The sequence below is a fragment of the Lepidochelys olivacea genome, assembly GCF_965140295.1.
Source record: "Lepidochelys olivacea isolate rLepOli2 genome assembly, chromosome: 3".
NCBI classification, from domain to species: Eukaryota; Metazoa; Chordata; order Testudines; family Cheloniidae; genus Lepidochelys; species Lepidochelys olivacea.
Genome location: NC_140413.1, coordinates 1,539,393 through 1,553,487, shown reverse-complemented (window position 1 = coordinate 1,553,487; position 14,095 = coordinate 1,539,393). Strand labels below are relative to the sequence as shown.

General features: G+C 48.5%; 1 protein-coding gene across 2 annotated transcripts in view; it reads left to right on the top strand.

Moving 5' to 3' along the window:
* The first annotated feature begins 2,485 nt into the window (after positions 1 to 2,485).
* Positions 2,486 to 14,095, top strand: part of TMEM214 (transmembrane protein 214) — a 37,413-nt gene continuing 25,803 nt past the window's right edge. For both annotated transcript variants that reach the window (XM_084625053.1, XM_084625054.1), the window contains exons 1-4: positions 2,486 to 2,655; positions 3,741 to 3,946; positions 7,768 to 7,918; positions 13,324 to 13,458. In XM_084625053.1, coding sequence (XP_084481179.1) covers positions 2,520 to 2,655; positions 3,741 to 3,946; positions 7,768 to 7,918; positions 13,324 to 13,458 — 628 coding nt within the window. In that variant the 5' untranslated portion in view covers positions 2,486 to 2,519. The remainder of the gene's footprint in view (positions 2,656 to 3,740; positions 3,947 to 7,767; positions 7,919 to 13,323; positions 13,459 to 14,095) is intronic.

Here is a 14,095-nt window from a genome sequence, read left to right as displayed (position 1 = left end):
AGCTCTGTGTTAGACCATGTTCCTGTCATCTAATAAATCTTTTGTTTTACTCGCTGGCTGAGAGTCACGTCTGACTGCAGAATTCGGGTGCAGGACCCCCTGGCTTCCCCAGGAGCCCGCCTGTGCAGACTCGCTGTGGGAAGTGCATGGAGGGGCAGAGGATGCTGAATGCTCCGAGGTCAGACCTAGGAAGGTTGAAGCCGTGTGAGCTTCTTGCCCTGGAGACCGTCTGCTCCCAGAGAGGAGGCTCCCCCAGAGTCCTGACTGGCTTCGTATGAGTAGTTCCAGAGCATCGCCCCTCAGGACAGGGGACTATATCCTGGGCATCTTGAGACTGAAAAGGATTTGAGGTTTGTGGTGGATAATCAGCTGAAGATGAGCTCCCAGGGCAACGCTGTGGCCAAAAGGGCTAATGTAATCCTGGGATGCATAAAACAGGGCAATCTTGAGCAGAAGTGGAGTGGTTATTTTACCTCCGGATTTAGTTCTGGTGCAACCACTGCTGGAATTCTGTGTCAAGGTTTAGTGTCCACAATTCAAGATGGATGTTGATAAATTGGAGGGAATTCAGAGAAGAGCCAAGAGAATGGTTAAAGGATTAGAAAACCTGCCTTATAATGATAGATTTAGGGAGGCACTCAATCTATGTAGTTTAACAAAGAGAAGGTTGATCAGTAATATCTAGATGGGAAGAAATATTTGATAATGGGCTTTTCAATCTAGCCGAGAAAGGTCTAACAAGATCCAAGGGCTGGAAGGTGAAGCTAGACAAATTCAGACCAGACATAGGGTGAAAATGTTTAGCAGGGAGGATAATTAGCCATGGGAACAATTTCCCAAGGGTCATGGTAGATCCTCCGTCACTGACGATGTTTCAATCAGGATTGGCTGTTTTTCAGACAGATCTGCTCTAGGAATTATTGGGGGGCAGCTCTCTGGCTGGTGCTCGGCAGGAGGTCAGACTACGATCACAGTGGTCCCTTCTGGCCTTGCAATCTCTGAACCTGAACACATTCGTACTTGGAAACAAGGTGCAGATTTTTAACAGCACGGGGAATTAATCATTGGAAAAACGTACCTAGGAAGGGCGGTGGATTCTCCATCTCCTGAAGTCTTTAAATCAAGACTGGATCTAGATGCCAGCTCTCAGAGAGGTGATGGACTGGATGCAGGAGGTCAGACTACAGGATTAACAGTCCCTTCTGGTCTTGAAATGTCTGACTCGTGGGAAGATGCTGCAAACCATGGGGGCAGTCAGCGAGAGCAGTAGATAACCTTGTTCCATCCTGGAGGGTTCAGCAGCACGTTACAGTCTGCGTGTACCAGACAGCTCCTGCCAGAACAGAAATGCAGCCACCTCTGGGGTGGAATGTAGCAGCCGTATAACTGTGCACAGCAGAGCTGCATGGCCATGCTGGAGAGGGAGTGCAAACAAAGCTGGTATTAAATGGAAGCTGTGAGGGAGATTCAGAAAGACTGGCCAGACTCTGGCCGGCTCCTTGCTCTTGTGCCAAATACCACAGGCTAGTTGGTGAGCGTAGGCATTCTGGCTCTCACTTCCCCCAGCGGGGGCGCAGCCCCTCCTGAGCCAGCAGTGCCCCCATGGGCAAGGGGAGAGGTGAGGTGGGGAAGGGCCACGGGGGGTGGAAGGGGAGGAGATGAGGGGTGTCCATGCAGAAGGATTAGAGCTGGGTGGTCAATGAGGGGGAGCAGGTGGGGGATGGGACACAGGGGATCATTGAGGGGGAGGGTCAGGGTTGAAACTTGAGGGGGGAAAGGGTGGGTATGTGAGGGGTACTGGGGGGAGAAGCAAGATGAAGGAGAGGGCGCGTTGCTGGGTGTGTGTGGGTAGGGGGGTCAATGGGGGGTGGGGGGAAGTGAGGGGAGCTAGGTGGCGGGACTGGTAGCGTGAGGGTGGGTTGGCGGTAAGGGGGTCAGTGCGCGAGAGTGGCTCTGAAGGGAGGGGGGACTGGGAATGTGGGGGTGGCCTAGAGTGAGGGGAAGGGGCTCTGGGGTGGGTGGGAGTGAGGGGGAGTTCCTGGGGGAGGGGCTCTGAGCTGTCTGTAGTGGGGGGAGGGGGCTCTGGGGGAGGAGCTCTGAGCTGCCTGGAGTGGGGGAGGGTCTCTGAGCTGTCTGAGGGGGGGAGTGGGGTCTCTGGGGAGGGGCTCTGAGGTGGGGGGAGGGGCTTTGAACTGTCTGAGGTGGGGGAGTGAGGGGAAGGGGCTCTGGGGGAGGGGCTCTGAGCTGTCTGGGGGAGGGGCTCTGGGGTGGGGGGGAGAATGGCCCCTCCCAAGCGGAGACAGCCACTGCTCGGCCCCGATTGGTCCACGTGAGCGAGGCCGGGGGGGCGGGGCAGAGACGTGGCAGGGCGAGCGCGGGGCCCGGGGGCGCGTCCCCGCGCCGGCGGCCAATCAGCGCGGGCCGTGGCGCGCGCCCCCACCCCTCCCCTAGCTGCCGCGGGCGCGCGCCCTGGCTGCGCGCTGACTCGGCGGGCGCGGCGCGCGGTGACGGGCGGCCCCATGGCCTCGGCGGGCCCGGCCGGCGCGGGGCGCTGGGAGCTGGTGCGCAGGGGCCGGGGTCGGCGGCCCGCGGGGGGCGCTGGCGGGCGCAGGGCGCTGCAGGAGGCCAACAGCGGCCGCCTGCTGCCTTCGGCCTGTGAGTGGGGGCGGGGCGGAGACCCCCGGGGGGGGGGAGCGGGGCTCAGCCCCCTCCAGGGGGGGGCGCGGGCGGGGCGGAGACCCCCGGGGGGGGGAGCGGGGCTCAGTCCCCTCCAGGGGGGGGCGCGGGCGGGGCGGAGACCCCCGGGGGGGGGGAGCGGGGCTCAGCCCCCTCCAGGGGGGGGCGCGGGCGGGGCGGAGACCCCCGGGGGGGGGGAGCGGGGCTCAGCCCCCTCCAGGGGGGGGCGCGGGCGGGGCGGAGACCCCCGGGGGGGGGAGCGGGGCTCAGTCCCCTCCAGGGGGGGGCGCGGGCGGGGCGGAGACCCCCGGGGGGGGGGAGCGGGGCTCAGCCCCCTCTGGGGGGGGCGCGGGCGGGGCGGGGCGGAGACCCCCGGGGGGGGCGGGGCTCAGCCCCCTCCGGGGGGGGTGCGGGCGGGGCGGAGACCTCCGGGGGAGGAGCGGGTCTCAGCCCCCTCCGGGGGGGGTGTGTGTGGGCGCGGGCGGGCTGGGGGGAGGAGGGGGGCTCAGGTCCCCCTGGGGGGCAGAGCCAAATTTGTGCTGGAAATGGCCCACCTTGATTATCATACACATTGTAAGGAGAGTGATCACTTTAGATAAGCTATTACCAACAGGACAGTGGGGTGGGAGGAGGTATTGTTTCATGGTCTCTGTGTGTATATAATGTCTTCCGCAGTTTCCACAGTATGCATCCGATGAAGTGAGCTGTAGCTCACGAAAGCTTATGCTCTAATAAATTGGTTAGTCTCTAAGGTGCCACGAGTACTCCTTTTCTTTTTCCATATTAAATGGTGACTTGCCGTGCAGCCTCTCCCACTGCCCAGAGCTCAGCCCGGGGGGAAGGAGATGGACTGCAGGGCCAAGACTCTGTACAAGGGAGATAGTGGTTTGTTAAGGAGCTGTAGTCCCTGGCTTGTAAAAGTTTTATTCACTTAATACTGGATTTGCTTTTTTACGGGGTCTTTTTTAGCTGATGTGCTTCATCCCAATACATCCGCTTGTACTTGAGCGGCCTCTACGGTCTCAGCCGAATGGATCACTTCCCTCTGTTTTTCTTATTTCTAGTGCCCATCACTACATCAGACACCATCTTTGAGCTGGGGTTTGAGAAAACCGTGAAGAAGCAGAACAAAGAGCAAGTGCCTCCAGCCCCTGCCCCTGAGCAGCATCACAAAAAACAGAACATGGGGAAAAATGCTAAAAAGTCAACTGCAGTTGATGCAGGACTCAAGCAAGGCAAATTCCGAACGCTGGAGGATGCACTGAAAGCTGTGAGTTTTATCTCCTACTATTGAAGCAGAAGGGTGTAAAGAGCAGTGCATCAGCAGTCAGGAGTTTATAGATGGGCCTGCTCATCTTAACTCATCCTGGTGATGTCACAAGAAGCCAGGTCCAGAGCTGCCGCAGAGCTTAGGGCGCCCGTAGTCTCCAACCTCAATGTTTGTTTCAGAATCTGAAGAACGGCATTTCATTTGTGTAAATTAGAGCTGTCAGAGATGTATGCATTAATGTAATTAAATGCCAGCTATTTGCTCAGTGCTGTCTGACACACAAATATAGTCCTTTGCTTGGGCTTCTTAGCTTCCAAAATTCAAACCCTGATGAGGAAAGATGTACTGGACAATCCGTAGGAAAGTGTTCTCTTCGTTTCCCCCCCTTTCCATCTTACTTCTACTACCCACTGTTAAGGTTGGGGTGGGGAAGGCATTTGACTAATGTGTGCCACAGGGGCAGGTTGCATGGAAGAAGTGAGCCCTGAAGCGGTTTTTGAGGGGTATGTGTTGGGTATGGGGGCAAGATGGCGTATTGGGACTGAGGTTTTGTTCCGTGTATAGGAGAAAATAGGGTGGTGGCACTGACCGTTCTCAGCAAGCAGTTCACCACCCTGGAATACTGTGTGCTGGGACCTGTTATCTCCAGGGTTTGCACCTTCATGTTAAAGACCAGGGTGGGCATGGGCCATGTTGTAGAAATCTGTGAAGCTCATGTTAAGAAAAGCAAGAAGGTGAAATGTGGGAGTGGGCTGAAAAGGGGTCCGGAAGAATGCAGGGGGGCCAAAAGCATCATGTAAGGGAAAACGACAAGTGGCGAAACGTGTCTCTAAAGAGAAGTTCTGTGATCTCACAGTAATAAGAAAGGTCAGAGGATGTAAAGGGAAAACAGCTTTTGGGAAAAGCTTGCGGGTAATTTAACTGGATGGGAGAAGCAGAATGTAAAAACCGAGTACACAAGAATGTGAAGGTTTCTGAGCTCCCGCCTCCTGTGCTGTTCTCTCTGTTGCTCTTTTATCGTGGGGATTCGGATGCTGCCCCTGGTGCTTTCAGAGCTGTAAGAGATTGCTTGTCCAGACTAGTGGGGCAAATTGTGATGCCCAGACTACCCGTGTGCCTTGAGGAGCAGCATTCCGTTCTGTGCCAGTTCTGGAAAGTGCCCATCTTACCGCTTCCTAGAATTCAGATTTCAGAGGCTGCTGCCTTTGATGTGTCCTAGTCCTCACTGAGCCAAACTAGTATTTTGCTATTCACCGTTGCACTGTCTGAATAAACGTCTCTGCAGAGCAGTAGGGACTCTTTGGAGTTTTAATATACTATATGTATTGTATGACTTTTAGATCAACCTTTGGACTTTTGGATAATTTAAGCACTATGCCCGGATGTACAGACACTCTTAACCTGTGTATTATATAATTTTAACATTAGCTTTAATAACCTTTTTAAATCTTGATAGGAAAATGGTATAGGGAGTGTACTGCCTCTGTCCCAGTATCATCATTCTAGTGCCCCCAGTGCAGATGAGGTGAGATGGGGGCACTCCCGGCTACTGTCTTGGTGTGTCTAGTGCCATTCTTGGAGGTCACGTTGATTATTTGAAGTGAACATTGACTTCCTTTTTAAAAAAACCAAACATCTTGTTGCTATGCCTGGCCAAAGCCCAAGCTGGGACTTTCTTTTTGTTCTGTGTTCGTACAGCGCCTAGCCCAATGGGGCCTGGCCCATGACTGGGGCTTCTGGGTGCTACTATAATCCCAAAAAGAATGAGGACTTGTGGCACCTTAGAGACTAACAAATTTATTTGAGCATAAGCTTTCGTGGTCTAATGCCCACTTCATCAGATGCATGCAGTGGAAAATACAGTAGGAAGCTAGATATATACATAGAACATGAAAAAATGGGGGTTGTCATAACTCTGACAAGACGAATCGATTAAGGTGGGCTATTATCAGCAGGAGAAAAAAATGTTTGTAGTGATAATCAGGATGGCTCATTCGAACAGTTGACAAGAAGGTGTGAGTAAGAGTAGGGGGAAATTACTGCTAGAATGTTTGTCTGCCTAGGTGCTTATACAGCGCCCATTGGCGTGGTACCTGAGTGTAGACTGACTCTTAGAAAAGCCAGACAAGGATTACATTGAAGCTTGTCATGGGATAATGAAGACTTGGTGCACCAGCTGTCTGCTGGGCTCCTGTATTCAGTTCCTTCTCTTTAATCTAGGTTCTTATTCCATGCTCATCATAGGGGTGTCTGTTACATTTCTGTTGGAGAAGGACGTTACCATTTACATTCGATTTCTGGTTTAAGCCAAATTCACGTTGTGCGTCAGTGTTAATTGTTGGTTTCAGAGTAACAGCCGTGTTAGTCTGTATTCGCAAAAAGAAAAGGAGGACTTGTGGCACCTTCGAGACTAACCAATTTATTTGAGCATAAGCTTTCGTGAGCTATAGTGAGCTGTAGCTCACGAAAGCTTATGCTCAGATAAATTGGTTAGTCTCTAAGGTGCCACAAGTACTCCTTTTCTTTTAGTGTTAGTTGTGTTTGTGTTTTACAAGAAGGATAGACGTTAGGCGTTAAAAAGAGCAATCCAAACCAAATGAGTGTGGAACGGGATAAATAGCCTGGCTTTTAGAATGGAATTCCTAATAGAAGTTAGGAAGCTTACATGACTGGTCCCTGGGGGTGGAGTGAACTAGTGCACAATGATTCAGTAATGTTTCCAGGCAAACAGGCCCTCTTGGCTTTGGGTGTGTTTACAAATGTAGCAAGAGATGGTCCCTGCCTTGAAGAGCTTCAAATCTAATTTTAAAACAAGATGTGCCAAATAGGTAGAGGGTGACAATGATAAGAACGTATCTTGAAGTAGACTAGTTATTGGCCCAGTGTGCTGGTTCTGGGTCGTTCAGACAAGCAAGGAATCTTGCTATCCAGTCACTTCCTACCTCCAGGTCTCTGTGCAGGTTGATGCCCCAAAGTGCACTGATTCTGATACAAATGCAGTTGTGCGTAGTGGTAAGTGTGGACAACTCAACATGGTTGACTCTCAGACTGCTTGGAAAAATGCAGCTACGTACTATCTCGTTATCTTCGGATTATGCCTTTGGTAACACCTGGTTTTCCCTTTGCCAGTTGGTGGGGATGCACACAGTGAACCAACTGGCTTTGTAATTGAAACTTAGCACATAGTTCTGTTGCTGCAAAAAATAGTTGAGTCCAGCTGTGACTCCCTTTCAGCTGTTGGCTTGCCAGTGCTAACAGGTGCATACGGTGGAGAAAACACATTTTAGTCACCAGCTCTGACTTTCATATTCATGGGGAGCAAGAAGGGTCAAGTTCTGCACAGTCTTTTTTCGGTTTAGAGCAGCGTTCTATTTTTATTTGCTTTACTGAATTTCAGTCTTGCTATAAAAATCTGTTCAGTTCTGGACAAGTGTTCAGGTCCCTGCATATTTTTTTATTCTTCTCTTTGGGCTCAGCATCGGCCTTTACCGGTTTTAATAGTTTCTATGTAAAGAAACAAAACCAGATCTTGTGGATCAGTATCACTGCTGCTGTTCCTGTAAGGATGCAAAGGGTCGGTGAGTGGGGGAGCAGTGAAGGTCGCGGCCCTAGGAAGCCTGTATGTCCTATATTGGAAATGCAGGGCTCTTCTTGAACCAGTACAGATGGAAATGTAGTTCAACTGTCTTTTTACACAATCTTCCTGAACTAACTTATATTTCAGATCTCACTCTTCCATACTGAGGGTACTTAGGATTCAGATCCATTCTCTGAATCTCAGATTGAGATTTTATACCATGTTCTTTGTGTGTCTTTTACAGCTTGATTTGACAGAACTTCAGAAGGAGCTGGATAAAAGTCAGAACGTGTTTCCTGAGAACCCATCTGTGTGGGTTAAAGACCTGGCTGGATATCTAAACTACAAGCTGCAGACCCCTCGGAGCGACCCCACTCTCAGCCAGCATACTCCTGGTCAGTGACTCTTTAAAGAACAAACTGTCCAGTGTGAAATGCTTGAGCGGCACGAGGGCAGTAAAACCTCATTCTGGTCGCCGTGCTCTGCTCTTGCATGTTGCTTTACAAACACTGATGCCAGCCTGATAATACAGACATCTTGGTCAGTTCTGATGTGCCCTTGAGCTAGGTGCTTTGAAGACACACACACTGAATCTATGCTGGCAAAAATGGGCCCATAACTCAACACCCATGGGTGCACTCAGAAGAGGAGTTGGAGTGGTGGCACCTGCGGTGTAAACAGAACTTAGGCATTTTTACCGCTCTGCTGTCTAACCCTGCTCCGAGCAGGTCTGCGTGACATGGTGCTTGAAATTAGCCCACCTACTTAATAGCTAGTGGTCTAATCATCACCATAAGGAAACTTGCTAACTGTAACGTTAAGATACAGGTCTCGTTTTAAACCCAAATTGATCCCTTCCTTATAAACCTGCTCCCATTTTTATCCCTGCATATTTATGTCTCAGAGGAAAAATTTTGAACCTGAGGTTGAGTTAATGCACAATATGCTAAAGAAAACCAGTGCTCATCAGGGCTGTAGTTCTGTTGTCCCTCACAGGCACAGATCGTGGTCCTGGCGGGTGAGAGCACAAGATGGTGTATTAGTTGGTGTCTGCAACAGACCATCAAATCACAGCAGGGAACCAGATGACCACTTCCTTATGCACCTGTATATAATGTGTAGGGGGAAAAGGTGCATAATCACTTGGGACTTTAGTTTGAGTGACACCTGCGGGAGGCCTCAAGCTACCAGTAGCCTAACATCCTTGGAATGTCTCAACAGTACAGATGACAATTTCCTAACCCAGAAAGTGTTGCAGCCAACCTGGGGAAAGAAATTCTGTATTAGACCATGTCCTAACAGATAGAGAGGAACTGATCACCGAACTAAAAATTAATGGTAGCTTAGGTACAAGTGGTCATAACTTGATCACATTTAGAATGCACAACCAGCATAAAGTCCAGACCAGTAATATACATACTTGGTGCTTTAATAGGGCCAGTTTCGCAAAGCTGAAAGCAATTACGAGCCAGATCAGTTGGGAGGAAGAGTTTAATCAGAAAAATGTGAACGATAATTGGGAATCATTTAAGGACACTTTACTAGATGCCTCCAAAGGCACAATCTCACAATCGAGGAAGAAGGCTGTGCTGTTTCAAAAATTGATCTGGTTTAGAGGGGAAGTGAAGGCAGCTATAAAAAAAACAAATAGAAGAAAGGGGAAGTTGACAGTAATGAATATAAATCAGAAGTTAAAAATCGTAGAAAATTGATCAGGGAAGCCAAGGGACACAAGGAGAAATCTATGGCTGCAAAGTTCAGGACAATAAGGCGCTTTTTAAATATATTAGGAACAAAAAGAATCCTGACAATGGTATTGGTCCACTACTAAATGGAAATAGTAGAATTATCAATAATCATGCAGAAGAGACAAAACTGTTCAATATATATTTCTGTTCTGTATTTGGGGGAAAGACACATGATATAGTCTCATCATATGGTGATGATAGCACTCTTTCCACTCCACTGGTATCTCTGGAGGATGTTAAACAGAAGCTACTAAAGTCAGACTTTTTAAAATCAGTGGGTCTCGATGATTTGCGTCCAAGAGTTTTGAAAGAACTGGCAACTAATGTTGATTTTTCAGTAAGTCTTGGAGAACTGGGGAAGTTCCAGAAGATTGAAGAAAGGCTGATGATGTGCCAGTTTTTAAAAGGGTAAATGGATGACCCAGGTAACTATGGGCCTGTCAGGCTGACATTGATCCCTGGCAACATAATGGAGCAGCTGATATAAGACTATTAATAATAGGGTAATATAATTAATGCAAAGCAACAAGGGTGTATGGAGATCAACCCTGTCAAACTAACTTAACATCTTTTTTTGATGAGATTACAAGTTTATTTGATCAATATAATAGTGTTGAGATAATATACTTAGACTTCTCTCTAGGCATTTGACGGCACCCCATAACATTTTGATTAAAAAACTAGATTGATATAAAATTAACACTGCACACATTAAATGGATTCAAAACTGGCTCACAGATAGGTCTCAAACTGTAATTGTAAATGAGGTGTGTGTAGTGGGGTCCTGCCGGGATCAGTTCTAGGCCATACGCTCTTCATCCTTTGAGTGACCAAGAAGAAAAGCATAAAATCATCACAGACAAAGACTGCAGATGACCCAAAACCTGTGGGTGTGTGGTAAATATTTAAGGAAACAGGTCCCTGGTTCAGAGCTATCTGGGTCTCTGCTTCCTCCCAGTTTACGAAAACAACGTGTGTTTTAATATGGCTAAAAGCATATATCTAGTAACAAGAAATGCAGGCCATTTTTACATATTACATATAATCAGCTGAACATGATCTCCCAGTGTGAAGCTGTGGCCAAAAGAGCTAATGTGATCCTGCATAAACGTAAATCTCCAGTAGGAGCAGAGAGGTTATTTGATCTCTGTATTTAGCATTAGCGTGACTGCTGCTGGAATACTGTGCCCAGTTTTGGTGCCCACAGTTCAAGAAGGATGCTGATAATTTGGAGAGTGGTCAGAGAAGAGCCATGAATATGATTAAAGGACTAGAAAACCTGCCTTATAATGATAGACTCAAGGAGCTCAATCTATTTAGCTTAGCAAAGAGAAGGATAAGGGGTGACTTGATCACAGTCTAAGTATTTACATGGGGAACAAATAGTTGATGGGCTCTTCAGTCTAGCAGAGAAAGATCCAGTGGATAGAAGTAGAAGCTAGACAAGTTCAGACTGGCAATAAGGTAAATATTTAACAGGGAGAGTAATTAACCAGTGGAACAATTTCCCAAGGGCTGTGGTTGATTTTCCATCACTGACCATTTTTAAATTAAGATAAGCTGTTTTACTAAAAGATTGGCTTTAGGAATTATTTTTGAAGTTCTCAGGAGGTCAGACTAGATCAATGGTCCCCAAACTATGGGGCACGCCCCACTAGGGGGGCGTGGAGGAATGTTTAAGGGGGCGCGGGGGAACGTTGGGGGGGGTGGCGGAGTCCAGGCCAACTCTCATGCGGGGAGGGAGCGCCCCTGGCCCCCTCGTCCCCCTCTGGCCATCGGCCCCAGCCGTGGTCCTAGCCCTGGCTCCCAACCAAGGCTCCTGGGGTGTGTGTGTGGAGCATGGACATGGTAAGGAGGGGCACAACGTAAAAAGTGTGGGGACCACTGGACAAGATGGTCCCAGTGGTCCCTTCTGGCCTTGGATGTAGGAATCTGAGGACTAAAGGAGCGGAGGGCTGAGTATGTTGACTTTGGCCTTATCTATGCTAGGCTTGCATGACATTTTTGGTAGTGGCTACTGCTAGCTCAGCAGCACCAGAGGAAACCTAGAGACTTGGTTCCAAGCAGCCACTGGATTTTAATCTTTAGATTTTAAAGCTCACTCTGCATATGAGCCGTGTGCTGGTGCCCATCTGTTTCAGATCCTTTGCATGTGCGCACATTATACAAAGCTAAATGTTTTTCATTTAAAAAGTAGCTTTTCCTCAGTCAGCAGGCTTTTGTGTACCTTGAGGGTGGAACAGAATCATAACCCTTATCTGTGACTGTGCAGATAAAGCATGGGCCACTGCTTAATTTTGTGTACTTCTGTAATCTGACATCTGCATACGCCAGTTAAAAAGTCACAGTTTTCACACATGTCAGAGAACTGACAAATTAGTGACTTTCCTTAATCCTACCTGCTCCCCAAGAGCCTACATTTTCTCACCTGGTCTTCTAAAATTGGGCAACAAAGTTCCTGTGTGGCCGTGGCTCTCAAACGTTTTGTTTTGGCAGCCCCTCTCAAACAGCAAGCCTCTGAGCGCGACTCCTCTTATAAATTAAAAACACCTTTTTCTGTTGAACACTATTTTAAATGCTAAATTTATAATCCTGTTCAAAATGAATTTACGTTTTCTCACCGCTTTTAAATTGAGACTAAAACACATTTTTATTGAATGATTGTTATAAGCATAAAACTTACCTTGTTAACTAGTTACTTTTTAATACTGGGGAGGGCTCAAAGAAACTTGGTCGATATCACTTTTCGCAGCAGACTTAGCACCCTGTTACTATCTTTACCTCTGCGCGGCTGCTGACGGAGGCTCATCCTACAGAACTGGGCAGCCCGGAAAGCAGCAGCCGCGCAGAAGAAAGGGTGGGAATGGGGCACTAAGTCTGCTGTGAAAAGTGATATTTGTATGTTTGTTAGTCACTTTTCACAGCCTCCCAGCTGCCTTCGGAGATAGATGGCTGGAGAGCGGGGGCTGCTGGCTGGGTGCAGGAGTGCAGAAGTAAGACTGGCAATGCCACACCATGCCACCCTTACTTCTGTGCAACATTTGATATTTGTGCTGTGGAGTTTGGCTCGGGGGGGTGGGGGGGAAGGCAAATTTGGAGTGGCTATTGCCCCTGCAAGGGCTGCCCCCCAGCACCGCCCCTGCCTGTGTGGCTGACCGTTAAATTATAAATTACTTTTTTTTGCTGATCTCAGTGTTCTGATTGCTCTGTGTTTAATGCAGCTCGTCAGCTGCTGAACAGTCAAGCCCTCTCATGTTGTCTCAGTCCCACTTCTTTAGTCTCAAAACAACAAACCTGCGCGCACGATGCTCCAATCCCCAGAGTCCAGTTTCCTTAAGGTGGTGATATTACAAACGTATATTTTGTTCAGGAACAATGATCGCTGCATCTTATGGTTGCAATACTTTCTGAAGTAAATGCGCTACATGGCGATGGAAAGGTGTGTGTAACTTTCTAAAACGCTAGATTTAAATGATATATTTTATAGCAGTTGCTCTCTTTTGTGCATATACTTGTGACCCCCTACTTAATAATCGAGCGACTCCCACCTGCAGTTTGAGATCCCCTACGGTCCTTGCTAACTCACTTCTGGAGCACTGCTGATGCCTGGGAAACTGCGATTTAATCATAGGACAGCATGACTTGCTCCGGTGGTGGTTCACTGTCTACCTGGAAGCAAGAATCTGAATACAAAGGTCTCTGTTCATCCATCGTGAAAGGGACAATTGTAAAGACAGATTATTTGCAGGAATCTCTTCTGCTTTATGCATTGCCAAACCACCGAGTTTCGTTCCTGTAGATTAGAAGACAGAGACAGCACCGTGATGTTTTGTCCCCCAAATCCCACGTGACTCCGGTGAAACCAGCAGTTAAAAAATAATCTTTTTATTCCTAAACTCTGCACGCTTCCTCTGGCGTAACTGAGAATAGGAGTCGCTTATTGACCCTGCATTGCACATGTTCCCTTGAAGCCACTTGCAAGCTTTTATAGTAGCATTTATTAATGTGGGCCCATGAAATTCCCTCACACTTGTGTGATCTTCTGACTCCAGATTACCCCTACAGTCTTGTGAACAAGGAGCTGAGAAGCATCATCAAGTCCCTGCTAGTGAAAGCCTCCAGCGTGCTGGAGCTCTTCTTCGATCACTGTATTTATACGATGTTGCAAGAGCTGGACAAAACTCCTGGTAAGAGCCACCTGGACCAGGGCCCGGTCAGTTCAGTATCTCTAGGCTATGGGTACTGCCTATGTTCAGTCGTTCCAAGAACGACTAGAACAGGAGGCTCATTCTCAGGCCCAGCCTAGAGGTAGTAGGTTTGAGACATTCTGGGGCTGAGGAAGGTTTTGAAGCGGCAGGAATCTCTCGCTGTGTATTTCTGTTTATCACTAGCCACTACCCTAACAGCTTGTAGGCACTTGTATGGTAAAGCATGCAGACTGCTGGGGGGAAACCCATTCTGATTGATTTGCATTTCTGATAGTTGCAGCTCAGATTTGGGCTCGGTAGGACCGTAGCAGGGAGGGAATTCCTGAGCTGAGAATGCCTCATGGAAAATACCCTCCTCCCAGCCCCTTTTTTCCCTTGTATTTTTGGCACACGCTTTCAACAGCAAGCCTAGAGTGATCATTATACGATGCTTGCTTGTTTAAGTAAGAAAACCGCGAACACGTGACCAGTGTGTGAACTGATGCTGTCCATTTGTGACTCTGTGGGCTGCCTAAAACAACAGCTCTGAGAGGTGTGAATTGCCCCATTTGTCTCAATGAGTGTTAACTCTGAAACCTAAAGATACCATAAATACCAACATTAACTATTTCACTGC